General features: G+C 34.6%; 2 protein-coding genes across 2 annotated transcripts; one reads left to right on the top strand and one right to left on the bottom strand.

Annotated features, from left to right (window-relative positions):
• The first annotated feature begins 2,385 nt into the window (after positions 1-2,385).
• LOC140977311 (uncharacterized membrane protein At1g16860-like) lies at positions 2,386-6,975 on the top strand. Its single transcript, XM_073442016.1, has 5 exons — positions 2,386-2,598; positions 3,367-4,381; positions 5,109-5,264; positions 5,863-6,074; positions 6,399-6,975. Exons 2-5 carry the CDS (start codon positions 3,509-3,511, stop codon positions 6,589-6,591), a joined length of 1,434 nt encoding a protein of 477 aa, XP_073298117.1. The 5' UTR covers positions 2,386-2,598; positions 3,367-3,508; the 3' UTR covers positions 6,592-6,975.
• A 4,364-nt stretch (positions 6,976-11,339) lies between these two features.
• On the bottom strand, positions 11,340-13,467 carry LOC140977309 (large ribosomal subunit protein uL30y-like). The gene is made up of 7 exons (XM_073442014.1): positions 13,371-13,467; positions 12,542-12,728; positions 12,360-12,457; positions 12,217-12,274; positions 12,010-12,089; positions 11,811-11,913; positions 11,340-11,721 (listed from the first exon to the last, which is right to left on the bottom strand). The coding sequence occupies exons 2-7, from the start codon at positions 12,722-12,724 to the stop codon at positions 11,506-11,508; spliced, it is 738 nt and encodes a 245-aa protein (XP_073298115.1). The 5' UTR covers positions 12,725-12,728; positions 13,371-13,467; the 3' UTR covers positions 11,340-11,505.
• Positions 13,468-13,693: the final 226 nt, after the last annotated feature.

Genomic DNA, 13,693 nt, shown 5'->3' with positions numbered 1-13,693 from the left:
CAAAATAATTTTGTTTAAAGTTCGATTATTTTTCAGAGGACTATATGAATGAGCAGCATCTTTTAACTTTCGTTACTCGGTAAATTCTTTTTTCAGCCCAGCACTCGCAGCTTCACTTCAGGAGCAGCCTCAACAAAAGTGGAGGAAAGATGGGGAGTTTGTTGAACATGCGGACATGACGGACAATCCAAATTACTGCCCTTACCACATACGTCTGGGTCATACTATTGGGAAATAGTAAATTTAAAATCTCGAAAAATCTACGTTGATTCGATAATCTTAAGACATTTTATAAGTTGTCAAGCGATTTATTTTAAGATTCTACAATCTTTTTTTTCCAAATTTTTAACCAAATACTTTTAATTTAAAGAACTCGTAAGCTTTTAAACAGATAATAAACTATTTTATAAATCCATTCACACGTCGTCTAGGTGGAATTGTTCTGCAATTTTTTCAATATTACGCATTAAGAAATGCATTATTTTGTCACATTCTCAGCTTCAATGACACTCAAATAAGGAAATAACTGCAATTTTCTCCAGATATATAGTTTGTTTAGTGGGTAAATAATAATCACAATAATTGTTACATTAATAACATTAACTACTTATACAATTTTTTTTGCCCTATTAAAATCTTCATTAAGGGCAAAATAAGAAATTCCTTTATAAAATTTATATTTTCAAACACTTTTTAATCTGGATTTTTTTTCTTTAAACCTGAGAATGTCGTTTTCTTAAAAAAAATAGTTGATCAGGTTTGTTTTATAAATTTCTAATTTTTAATATGTTTGAAAACACAGACAAGCCTATATGAGTAGAACAAATGAAGTATCTCTTACGACGGTAAAAATATAACAATTGATTCTACAATTACTCGTTTACCCTTGGTCATAATTTTTTTTAAAAGATAAATTTTTTTTTACTTCTAAAATGTGGTGCTTTAAATTTGTAATTTGGTATGTAAAATATCCAATAACTAATGATTGAGGAGTTAGGTTAGGTTAAATCAAATAATAGATTGGAAAAATAATAATCAAATAATAGATTGACCTTTGCATATGCATACCGATGGTCAAGTTGACCAAATTAGTGCTGAGCAGCTGGGCTCAATTTCACAATTCCTAGCTAAATACATTTAATGTACATCACAGAATATATTCATTTATTTTAACAGAAAACGCGTATAGAAAACGCGAGATATTCCAAAATACGGCACGCGTTTCTTGTCAACTTGCTTGGTTTATAGTTTTCTAGGAACAATTATTCTAAACAAGGAGATTTTATAATGACATTGGTGCACCAAAAGGGAACATAGGAATTAGTTTCAACAATAAAATAATAATAATTTCTAGATAGGATATGGTATCAACTTTCCATGGAAAAAATAAATTAAAGATTTTATATTTCTTGTAAAAACTAAAAAGAAGACGTATTAGCAAATAACATAGATTTACTTTCAATTATTTTTTTTAGTGAAAAGTGATTTCACAATATTATAATGATCTCATTCAAATCAACACTATATTTTCGCGCATATGTTACATCCTTATATAATTAAAATTTTCTGTTATTATTTTTTTTATCCGCAATTGCTACCTTTGAGTGTACATCGAGTAAACCTCCGGAGTAACGCGATATATTGAAAATCATGTTAGTCAGACAAACCACACTAGTTAAGCTATGTGTGAAAAGCTCGTCATAAAAAGTAATGTGTATATAGTTTTGTTACATTGTCCACCATCCGTGCAAACATTCATTTTCACGGATGAGATGTTACTTAGCTATTGGATATATAACTTTGATATAGTTCATCATATCCAATATATAAGTATCACTTCATTTCTGTGTCCGGTTGGTGGGTAACCTAACAAAACTGTATATATGATATTGATTTCAAATCTCATATTGTGCGAGTAATATTTAGATTAGATAAGAAATTCTTTGGTCCCAAATCGTATAAAAAAGAATAATAATGCTGGATAATAATAAAAATTGAACAGTTAATTGTGATTAGTGAACTTAGTCCCACGCCACCTTTGATCTTGAGTAAAGTATAAACAAAGACAAGTAAAATATCATCAAATCACGTATTAAAATAGGAAACAAAGATGAGTAGAAGAAAGAAATATAAATGATAAAAACTTGTATGATACGGTCTCACGGGTCGTATTTGTGAGACGGATCTCTTATTTAGGTCATCCATGAAAAAGTATTAATTTTTATGCTAATAGTATTACTTTTTATGCAGAATATGAGTAGAGTTGACCCGTCTCACAGATTAAAATTCGTGAAACGGTCTCACATGAGACTCCCTCAATATAATTAGCCCATACATGCCCCCGGGAAGTAGCACCAACCCCAACAATGGGGAAGAAGGGCAGAATGGGCATTCCATGTCGACCGGAAGGGTAAAACCGTCATTCTATATCCACCCCAGCAGTAGAAAACCGATAGGACAACAGAAATCAACGAGGGTGAATGGAAGTTTCGCACTTTTCTTCCCTGCGTCCACTGATATCCCGCAATTTCACCTTTTTCTTCTTCACCAACTCACTCACCATTAGCTTGGATCCCCCAATGTCTCCACGGTCTTTAGGTATTCTGCTATGCATTTATCTTCTTTGATTTGATTTGACTTGACTTGACTTGTGTGTGTGGGTTCGACGATCTATCTCATTCCACCCGTTTTTTGTTTTTGACGTGGTTTTTCTTAATTATTTGTTTGTGACATGGGTTTGAAGTTTTTTTGGATTTCTGATTTCAGAACTTGATATCTGGAGACTTTTAGTTGCGGATCTTTGTAATTATTCTAATACAATGGGGGGATTGAGTAATTTTGCTCTTGTTTATTTTTCGTTGGATCCGTGAAGTCGCCTACTCCACTAGAGGCTCGATGGATCTGTAATTTTATGTGGTTTTTGGGTTTTATATACTATGTTGATGATTGGAGTAAGTTAACTTGTGTCCAGATCTAGCGGTGTAGATTTCTTCTGCCCATGTGGTAATCGTCAGTTTACTTTGTGCTAAATGTGCATATGGACTCTAACGATCTCTAGCATTTTGGATGAAATTGATATTGACAAGTTTCTGTAGTTTTCTCAATCATAATCACTTTATGTTGAGGCCTTTTAGTACAATATTTGTCATCAAATTCTGTTAGTGTTTTGTTGAATTTTCTGCGAAATCTCATTTTGTTTCAATATCTTCCTCAATCCGCACCAGGCATTTAATTTCCGATGCTGAATTGCTTTTTTGGGGTTTTTCTTAATGTACATTTACATTGTGAACAAGGTTTTCGAGTTTCAACTTGACTAGAGGAGATGTTTTAGTATGTGACTGTTATTTATTTATTTTCAACTTCTAGGTATAATATCTGACTGGAAGTGGGCACACTAGGTTGAGCTTCTGAACTACTTCGCAGTTATCATCATAATTTAGTGGCTGTTTGGTGTATGGTCGTTAAAAAATTTGTCCTTTGGCCTTCTGGGTGGAGTTACGACTGAGATATGGGTTCTCGATTTCCTTCACATCAGCTGAGCAATGGCCTGTATGTGTCTGGCCGCCCTGAACAACCAAAAGAAAAGACTCCCTCAATGAGCTCAGTCGCTATGCCTTACACCGGTGGCGATATAAAAAGATCTGGAGAACTGGGAAAGATGTTTGACATTCCTATGGATAGCTCAAGGTCCCGAAAATCTGGTCCTATAAGCAATGCTCCGACAAGAACGGGGTCATTTGGTGGAACATCCTCTCACTCAGGCCAATTAAATTCTGTCAATCGGGCCTCTGTTTCTTCTGGAGGGGTTTCTGGATCGGCCTCTATGAAGAAGACCAATTCTGGTCCCCTTAATAAACATGGGGAACCATTAAAAAAATCATCTGGTCCTCAAGGAGGAGGAACAGCCGTTTCTCGTCAAAATTCTGGCCCTCTTCCACCAGTTCTTCCAACCACGGGTCTAATTACATCCGGACCTATTACTTCAGGTCCACTGAATTCATCTGGCGCTCCTAGGAAGACATCTGGTCCTTTGGAGTCCATTGGGTCAATGAAGTTACACAATGCTTCTGTTTTGAATAATCAGGCTGTTACCCACCTCAGTCAGGATGATGAATATTCCTTCCGGAGGAGCTTCCCGAAGCCAATTCTTTGGTCCATCATTCTTCTCTTTGTGATGGGGTTTATTGCCGGCGGTTTCATTCTTGGAGCTGTCCGGAACCCTATTCTTCTTCTTGTCGTCGTCGTACTTTTTGCTGCTGTTGCTACAGTATTTACCTGGAATACATGTTGGGGAAGAAGAGCTGTTACCAGTTATATAGCTAGTTATCCTGATGCTGAATTACGAACTGCGAAAGATGGCCAATTTGTTAAAGTGTCAGGGGTATGATATGTCTTGAATTGTGCTGATATAAATCTTAATATTACATGTCCTATGAATAATTCCCACTGATCTTGTTTTTTTGTGTGCCCCTGCCTCTTTTCAAGAAGTCAGTTAAGAAATATCTATCTCTTGGACTGAAGTTGATATTACATACCTCGTATCTCCGCTTTATCAAATATTTTGTGGATTTGTATTGAACATTAGCTCGGATTTTATAATAGAGAGCTAGATTATGTGATTGTTGTCTAACTATATATACAGAAAAATCCTGCAGTGAGGCATTCCTGTCATGGTGGCGTGGAAACTGAAGGTTTCTTTGGGAATATATCGTGTATATAGGATTATTAAATTTATGTGTTTTGATACTCCTGTGGAGAATAATCAATATTAGATCTTAATTTTCACTAGCAAAGCCGTGACATGTTAAGTTCTCACCACAACTTTTATTAGTTGTCTTTTCTTTTTATAATAGTAATCGATATCCAATATTCATTGCATCGTACATAAATTGGCATGTGACAATTTAATTCATGTGGCATCACACAACATTTGTCTATTCTCTTCTAAGGAATTTTTTTTTGGCGCTATGTTTGATTCGGTATGCTTATGGTTTGTCATCTCATTACCGCATGCATCATCAATGAAATAGTAAGTATGCTTGATTACATTTCATGTAAATGATGAATTTTAAACACCCATCCTAACCAGTAGAATGTGGACTTTGAAGGTTGTCACATGTGGAAATGTTCCTCTTGAATCATCATTCCAGAAAGTTCCCCGGTGTGTTTATACCTCCACAAGTTTATATGAGTATAGGGGATGGGATTCAAAAGCAGCAAATCCCACTCACCGCCGCTTTACCTGGGGCCTTCGTGCATTAGAGGTGAGAAAGGACTATCTCTCCTGACCTTACGCTACATGTTTCTTGCACTTCAAATCTTGTATGCATGATACATTCTGTATGTGGTGACTGCTTTTAGTGTATATTGATTTACTTATGTTATCCACTTTTGGGGTCCTTGTGGAGTCAATTGTATGCTTGGATGCACGTTTACCTTTTGAACTTTGTGACATTCTTGGTGGCGACAGTTCCATAAATGCCATAAAACGATGATTGTTAAACAAACTTAATTTGCGCATTTGAGATATTTGTATGCTATTTTTGTTTGTTATTATCAAGTTTTCTATGTTGTCCATCTGTCTTGTTTCAAACATGTTTCACAAGTTTAGACTCTTTTAAAGTACCGGCTCTCATTTGGTTGCTGCAGTCTGCCATGATATAAACTTATCTAATTCTCACTTATTCAGAGTTAGTTAATTGTGAAAATGTATTTGATCCACGTGTAGTTAGTTATAGATCAGGCATACTCTATGTTTATATGATCTCTCTCCCCATGTCGAGAGCTACTTAGTGCTAAGAACTGGAATTTCCTTTTTTCCCAAATTCACACACTTCCTTAATAGATTCTGTATGACTGCAGAGGCATGTGGTTGATTTCTATATATCCGATTTCCAATCTGGATTGAGGGCATTGGTTAAGACTGGCTATGGTGCAAGAGTGACACCCTATGTTGATGAATCGGTTGTTGTTGAAATCAATCCATCGAATGGGGACGTGTCTTCTGATTTTGTCAGATGGTTAGGAGTAAGGAATCTTTCAAGTGATGACCGTGTAATGCGATTGAAAGAAGGGTAAGATGTTTTTTTCCTTGCAACAAGCTTCCATGTTGTTGTGTTTCATGTTAATGTTTCTTATGCAAGTTATTCTGAAATGATTACAATATTATCGAAAATGATGGAGCAAATTATGGAACGATGAGTAATTTGGTTTACCATTGTCTGAGCCTATAGTAATTTACCAAGTGCAGTGTTTGTGGATGGATAATGTGAGCTCACATATTCCCTGATGATCAATAACACTCGCTGCTTATCTCCAAGTATAGTATCGAATAATGCCCATTATTTGGGATTCAACCTACTAGCCAGGCTGACATTTATTCTCTCGACATTTGCTAGGTACATCAAAGAAGGTAGCACCGTCAGTGTTATGGGCGTAGTGCAGCGAAATGAGAATGTTTTAATGATTGTTCCTCCTCCAGAACCCTTTTCAACCGGATGCCAGTGGAGTAAATGCATTCTGCCAGCCAGTCTTGAAGGCATCGTTTTGAGATGTGAGGACACCTCAAAGATTGATGTTATACCAGTTTAGTGGGCAACATTTGCATACCAAAACGGGTTTCTGTTATCAGAGGGTAAACTATCAGCAACACAAGAACAAGAAGGCAAATTTGTATAGTTTTCGTGTATTTACTTCCAGCTCAATTTCATTTTGATCAGGAAGTTTTTCGAAGAGCATTGGTGTGATTATGTTAGCATTGTGGAGGTGCCTTGACAATATACCAGAAGTTGAAGATTCATGTTCTGTTGGAACTGTTTTGGTTAATTGATTATTCTTTGATCTTGTGAAAATTTGGTTGTGTTGAAAATGGCAAGTACTCTTAGACATGGATATATGTTTATTGGTTTGAGATATTCTGTGGCCTTTTTGCCACTCCCTTTTTCTTGGAAATGAAGTATGTACTTATATTGTAAAGGTGTGTCTGATCTCTTTAAATTCGAGGAGGTTCGGTGTTAAAATTTTTTAGCTAAGGGCAAAAAGTTTCGGTTTTAAAATTTTGTAACATGGTGGAGAGAGTTGTAGTCAAATGCAATTTATGAGACTTTATAATCTAATTACTAAATTAATTGTGAAATCCTTTTTAGGCAATTAAGTTCAATAAAATGCCCCAAAATTTTCCATAAAATTCTGATTTAGAAAATTTCACAGTGCATGGAGTTAAATTTTTTGCTAGTAATGGACTAAATTTAAGGAAACGCCACTATATCCCATCAAGGCAAGTTATGCAAAGGTCGCATCGGGCTCATTAGGATTGTGTTTTGCACTTTGTACGATAATGAGGAGCCATCGAGCTTTATTTTTTTTATTTTTTTTTTTTTATGACGTAAAAATCGTAAATTGGTCTAAAATGACAAAATAACGTGTCAAATAGTCTAATCAGCCTTCATGTAAATGGATCGAATCGATTTCAATTTCAGTACCCATATTTGCATTTCCACATTTACTTTTATTCATCGGTTGACAAAGAAAGATCAAACACATTATCTATCTTGTGATCTATAATCTATATATAACGCTATATTCACAAAAACAATCGTCAAGTGAAACAAATATATCTTATGATCAACTCTTGTCCAAACAATTTTACGCCATTTTCGAGTCGCAACCCACCATTTTTTATCAGTTGCTAGAGTAAATTTCTCGTGAATTATATACACAATATCCATTAGATTCAAATCGAAATAACAGATAGAATTAGGAGCATACTTCACATTTTATTATTATTTTTATATGTTGAGTTTTATCGTATTCTTCGACCCGTGAAAGAGTAATTGAGTGCATATATCTAAATTTGGTACTATAGTAAAAATGAGATGCATGCATGTGATCACAATTTATAAAGCAGAAAGAAAATTTAAAGATTCATAGAATTTCACAGAGAGAAGTATCATTGATCCAAAACCAGTTGAATATTTGATTTCTTATATCGAAATAACTCTAAAATCTTATTTAAAGATTAGATTCTTTTTAAAATTTTCTATTATATTATGAATGAACGGGGACCTCTTGCTTAGAATTCAAGAGACGTGATTGTATTGGATTTGTTTCATTGTGTCAATCATCCATTGCTCGTACACTTGACAGCAACCAATCGTAAACTATTATCTCAAATATGAAATAAATATGAAAAAAAAATTATGAAATAAATGTCATCATATATGTTGTGAAGGTACGTATCAATGATCACAGACAAAAATGCAAGAATCCAAAATTGTTTCAAAGAAAGAATTCAAATTTCTACTTTGTACAAATTTGAGACGAAAAAAGAAAAGAGCTACGAGTACAACAATTCACATGGCCCCAAGAAAATATGACATCAAATTTGAAATTGTAGCCACACACAACAACTAGCCAAGTGATGATCAATCCATGTGTTTCCACCCAACTCCGTACTTGATAATAACTCATCACAAAAGTTCACCTATATATATGCGTGTGTGTGTGTAAAATAGCAGGCAAGAAAATAAATCAGAGTAGAAAAAAAAAAGCAATACATTAACTGATAAATATGAGCTGTGTTCATGTTTGTGGTGAGGAGGAAAGAGAACTGGGGCGGCAGCAGGCGGCGGGATCCTGCCAGTATTGCGGCGGAGGCAAGGTGGACGCTGTGGATGTGGAGATCAAGTGTCGGATTTGCTTCCTGCCTCTTGGCTTTGTGGTTAAAAAGAGATACATCTGCAAGGACTGTGGCAAGCATTTGATATTGTGTTCGTAATATATATTCTATTATTTCATGCATATTTAATAATTTCTATGTAATATGATTATTATTTTTATGAATGAGAGGGGTGGGGTGTTACATACTTCCCATCCATCGACATTGTGTGCCTAAAATATATCTTAGTTAACTTCTTCTTTTTTATGTGTATATATATGTGTGAGGTTTATCAGATGATCAACTGATCATCTTGTATAAAAATGCACATCACCATGTGCTATGTTTTCAACCACAGCAGAAGATCCAAATCCGTGTATATAAGTGTTTGTTCCGGTTACATTTTCAAGTTCAAAGGTTTGAGCAAAATTTGGCTAAATTGGATTTTTGGTATGAAAATTGTTAGAATAGGTTTTTTATTTTTAAAAAAGGAAAAATAATTGTGAACATTTTTGGGATGTGAATATGTTTAAAGGGGCATCTGATGAATAATTGAGTGGATCTCATGTGAGACCGAGACGGATCAACCCTACTCATATTCACAATAAAAAGTAATACTCTTAGCATAAAAAGTAATACTCTTTTATGAATGACCCATGAGACCGTCTCACAAATACGACCCATGATACTGTCTCACACAAATTTTTGACTAATTTTCTCTAAAAATATAGTCTAAGTTAAGATATATTTATTGTTTTCCAAATATAAGATGAATTGGTGGTGTGAATATTTTGTCAATATAAGGCAGACAAAGAGGTAGTTGGTTGGTGGACACAGGACAAATAATGTAAGAGAGTGTAGCAAAGTTGACTAATGAAATTTAATACACGTGGTTTCATAGGGGAGATATAAAAATAGGTGTGTTTTTAAAAATGGTAAGCGAGCGGATGGGCTGATGTTTACTCATTGTCTACCGTTTTAAGTATTTAGTGACGTTTAGGAGTTTTTTTTATATCTAAATATCTTTTTTTTTTATCTATTTATTTCTCCAAAAAAATTCTTATATATAGGATTTAAATTCAAAATCAGTGGCTTATTTTTAATCTTTATAAGATATAAATTGATTGAAAAACATGTCAAACAAATTTTTTCTTGAAATCTAAAAAAAATTATACATATTATGTTAATTGACACTAGGCGGGCTCTAAAGTTGGGACGATGAGACCGTCCAGCGCCTAGGATGTTCTAAGCGGCAATTTTTAAAACACTGAAAAATAGAGCTCACTCGTCTCAGCTCTAAGTATCTCATTCTCAAGTAGAGAATCACAATTCTCAAGTTTCTCTATTCTTCGGAGTGTTTCTATAATATTTGTGAGGTATTTGTTATCTTGTTGTAAGATAGCGTGTTTTTTGAGAAACATAACGAATAGTTGTATATCATAAAATATTATAGTAAAATTATTCTCGTATAGCTCGTGATTTTTAACATAATAATTTTTAAAAATTTTCATGTAAATCTCGGTGTCCAATTTTATATTTTATTTTCATATTTGTATTTCAAAATGGCGCACCTGATAACAACAAGTGATATCATAGCTTTGATTTAAAATTCTTAAACTTCTGAATATGATCTATGATTACATCCTAAACCGATATTTCATATCAGAAAAGATTTTTTGAAATTTTTATTAAGGCGAGATTGTTTTTTCAGTCTATTAATTTGTTGTAGATAAAATGGTTGGAAGATACGTGATAACAAAGTTCAATAAAAATAAGAGAATTGCTTGGCTGCTATTGAAAATAGACCAAAGGAAATCATGAACAACGAGAAGTGGAATAAGATGAACTGTGACTCCAGTGGGAGCCACATGCATGGTACATAAAATTCGAGAAGTTGTGAGGAAAATGTTACTACTTTAAATGTGACGGTAAATGACAATTCAAGAAAAATGTACGAGTAACGAGAAGAGATCTCAAGGAAATGTGACCAATAATTCAAATGGTGATTACATATTATTCAACAAAATAGCAAAAATTACAGAAGGCAAACACATGACACGTGGATTATGGATTCAGGAGCGACGTGATACATGACATCTCGTAGAAAATGGTACGATCAACATGAACTAATCTCATGAGGATATGTATTCATGAAAAATGATTATGTCTTGAAAATCACTGAGATTGGTACCATAAACTTAAAAATGTTTGATGACATTATTGGTGCCATACATGAAAAACGACATATGAAAGGAGTGACAATGAAATCTTTTGTCCTTAGGGCAATTAAGGACAATTAGATGATATAATCCAATGCGAAACACATCGAAAGCAAGATCCTGAAAATTGCAAAAGACAATCTTGTGGTTATGAAGTCGAAAAAATTTACTGCAAATCCTTTCAGATGACTAAATTATCAGAATTTAACACTTACATAACCTTGAATCGTTCAGCAATCAGCGTTAGTTTCAATCAACGGTATTGAAAAGTGCAATGATCAACCAAAACCATCCATGGGGTGTAAGTTCAGCACATATTTTATCTTTTTCCTCGTGTACCGGACAAATCGAATCAATCTCCCAGAGAACAAAAGCTTAGTCACCCCTTTAGGGGGTTCCAACCACCATAAGAAACCATGCAAATTTTCAATTCCCTGCCAATCCTCGTATCTATACTCTAAAGGTAAAAAAGCCAACCAAAATCGCTTTAATTTAGTTCAAATAAAAAATCTCGAAATACAGGTAACAACTTAAAGCACAAAACTTAAGTTCTGGACGTTTTAACCTCGCAGAAATCTGAGAAAGACACTAAAACAAAAGGCTCTTGTGTAAAACAAAAATGATCAGTAGTCAATTCATCCTCCTAATCAACTCATTGATGTAATCCTCACGATTACCAGCGTCACCACCTTCAACATAATGATTCCTCTTCTTCTTCAAACCGCCCAAAGGTGCTTTGAGTTGGAATGGCCATAGGAAGTTGTTTGCTTGTTTGAAGTGGGGTCCAACAGTCATAATCTCGTGAATTAGATCCTCCATGCAGATTATACCGTATTTACCCAGAACCTATCAAAACACAGCTACAACTAAATTAAAAAAGGGAAAAAAACTTAAACTTAATAGCATTTTAACAAATACTGTCCGAGTCTCAAAACCTGCTCAATAATGGAATTGTCGGTCAAGGCATTTCTCTGCTTGTTTACTTTCCCATAACCACGCTTGTAAATCAATTCGCGGACACTTTTGAGGTTAGGGTACCTGATGAATTCATATTGCAGTGAGAAGTTTCTTGGAAGTTCATTTGATTCCCAAGAGTTGATGAAATGTTTGTTAATCATGCAAGCACAAGCTTACCCATATGTAACATATGGCTCAACTCTGTGAAGCATGTTCATTGTAGCTTTGTTGACTTTCAAAAAGACACCATTAAAGATCTACGTGAGAGTCAACAAAATGGTTATCAATTAGAATGCAGAAAAACTCCAACAATGAAAATAAACAACTTGATTGGAGAGAGGAGAATAACTTATAAATGGAGCATCCAATAAAATTTAGGATCACCTGACGTAATCGAAGAAGCTGCAAAATTTTCTTGGTTCTCGGATGCATGGCATTAATTCTGAAAATTAAATGACAGCATGAACATGATTGGTGATGCGGATATAATATAACTATAAAAATATATTGAACAGTAAATGCATTACCCACGGATTCTGATAATGAACAAAAGCTTAGCTTCTGGATTAACATAAAAGCCACCCTTCAGTCTAGCCTCCCGCTTCAAGCGAATCAACTCCTTCTCCTGAAAACATTTGATCAAACAAAGACGGTTAAGAAAATATTATGTTTCCATTTGATTATAACAAAAAGACACTTCAATTAATACCTGATCCTCATACTCCTTGGCATACTGCCTTGCTTTCTTGCAGATCAACTTTCGGGTCTCGCATTTCTTCTTCTTTGATTCATCAAGCTCTTTTACCTTAGCAAGGGCCCATTCCTCGTTTCTCTTCTGTTTCTTGAGAACAGACTCGGGAACTACTACTTCACCTTTGACCTCCTCACCCATATCTCTATCCCAGTAGACATGTACGACAAAACAAAAAATGAGAACCCACCTTGACGGTAAAATCTTATATAACAATCTTACGAACTAGGTTATATGTCTAATTACAGATTTAAACAAATTGTGTCTAAAAACATCCTTAGCTTCAACAAGGTGTCAGGAATAACGAATCCCAGATTTAGCTGGTTAATCTGTCTGCATGCTTGTCTTCATTCACGGAAGATTTGAGAGTCATGAGATAGGATTTTCCCTTAATATTAGGTATATAACTAGCCCACTGATACAGATTTATGGTGAGATTGTGCAAAGTAACAACGCTTGAATGATATTCGGTAAATTCTAGCAAACTTAAGAGCATTTTACAGAAATCTTAACTGATCTCATAATGCTTCAAACACAAAAAAAATAAGATAATAAAAAATCCTCTTCTTTGGTGTTCCGCATCCCAGTGTTCCACAAATTAAACATCACCATCTAACAAGAAGAACTGAACAGTAATATAAAAGAAAACAGATTTCGTATCCTGTATTTGGCATTTAGTCATCATCACTCAATCAAAATCCATCCATCATGCACACCACAAAAATTAGGAAATCAATTAAAATTATTAAAACGGAAACGATGGTTAGCCTTATGCCCGCATAATTACCTCAGATCAAATTAGCGACTCTGCGAGGAGAATTAGGGCTTCTGCTCTATTGAGAGAACTTCAAGCAATGTATGGGGAACAGCCCTAGTTCATATATTCGGCGCCGCTGCTTTGTATATTTCGGGCTTGGCGAGGCCCATAATAAATGGGCTATGGCCAAATGTGTATATTAGTTATTGGTGTAAGCCCATATCTTATCACCTCGGATTACGAGTGAAACTGTGTTTTTTTACCCAAACAAATTCATATAAATATTATTAATAACTCTTCTACAACGCAAGATTTTCTTATGCTAAGTAATATCTATGTAAGATTTCAGAGAT

This window comes from Primulina huaijiensis, chromosome 5 (genome assembly GCF_012295235.1).
Source record: "Primulina huaijiensis isolate GDHJ02 chromosome 5, ASM1229523v2, whole genome shotgun sequence".
Classification (NCBI taxonomy): Eukaryota; Viridiplantae; Streptophyta; class Magnoliopsida; order Lamiales; family Gesneriaceae; genus Primulina; species Primulina huaijiensis.
This window is presented reverse-complemented; position numbering and strand designations above follow the sequence as displayed.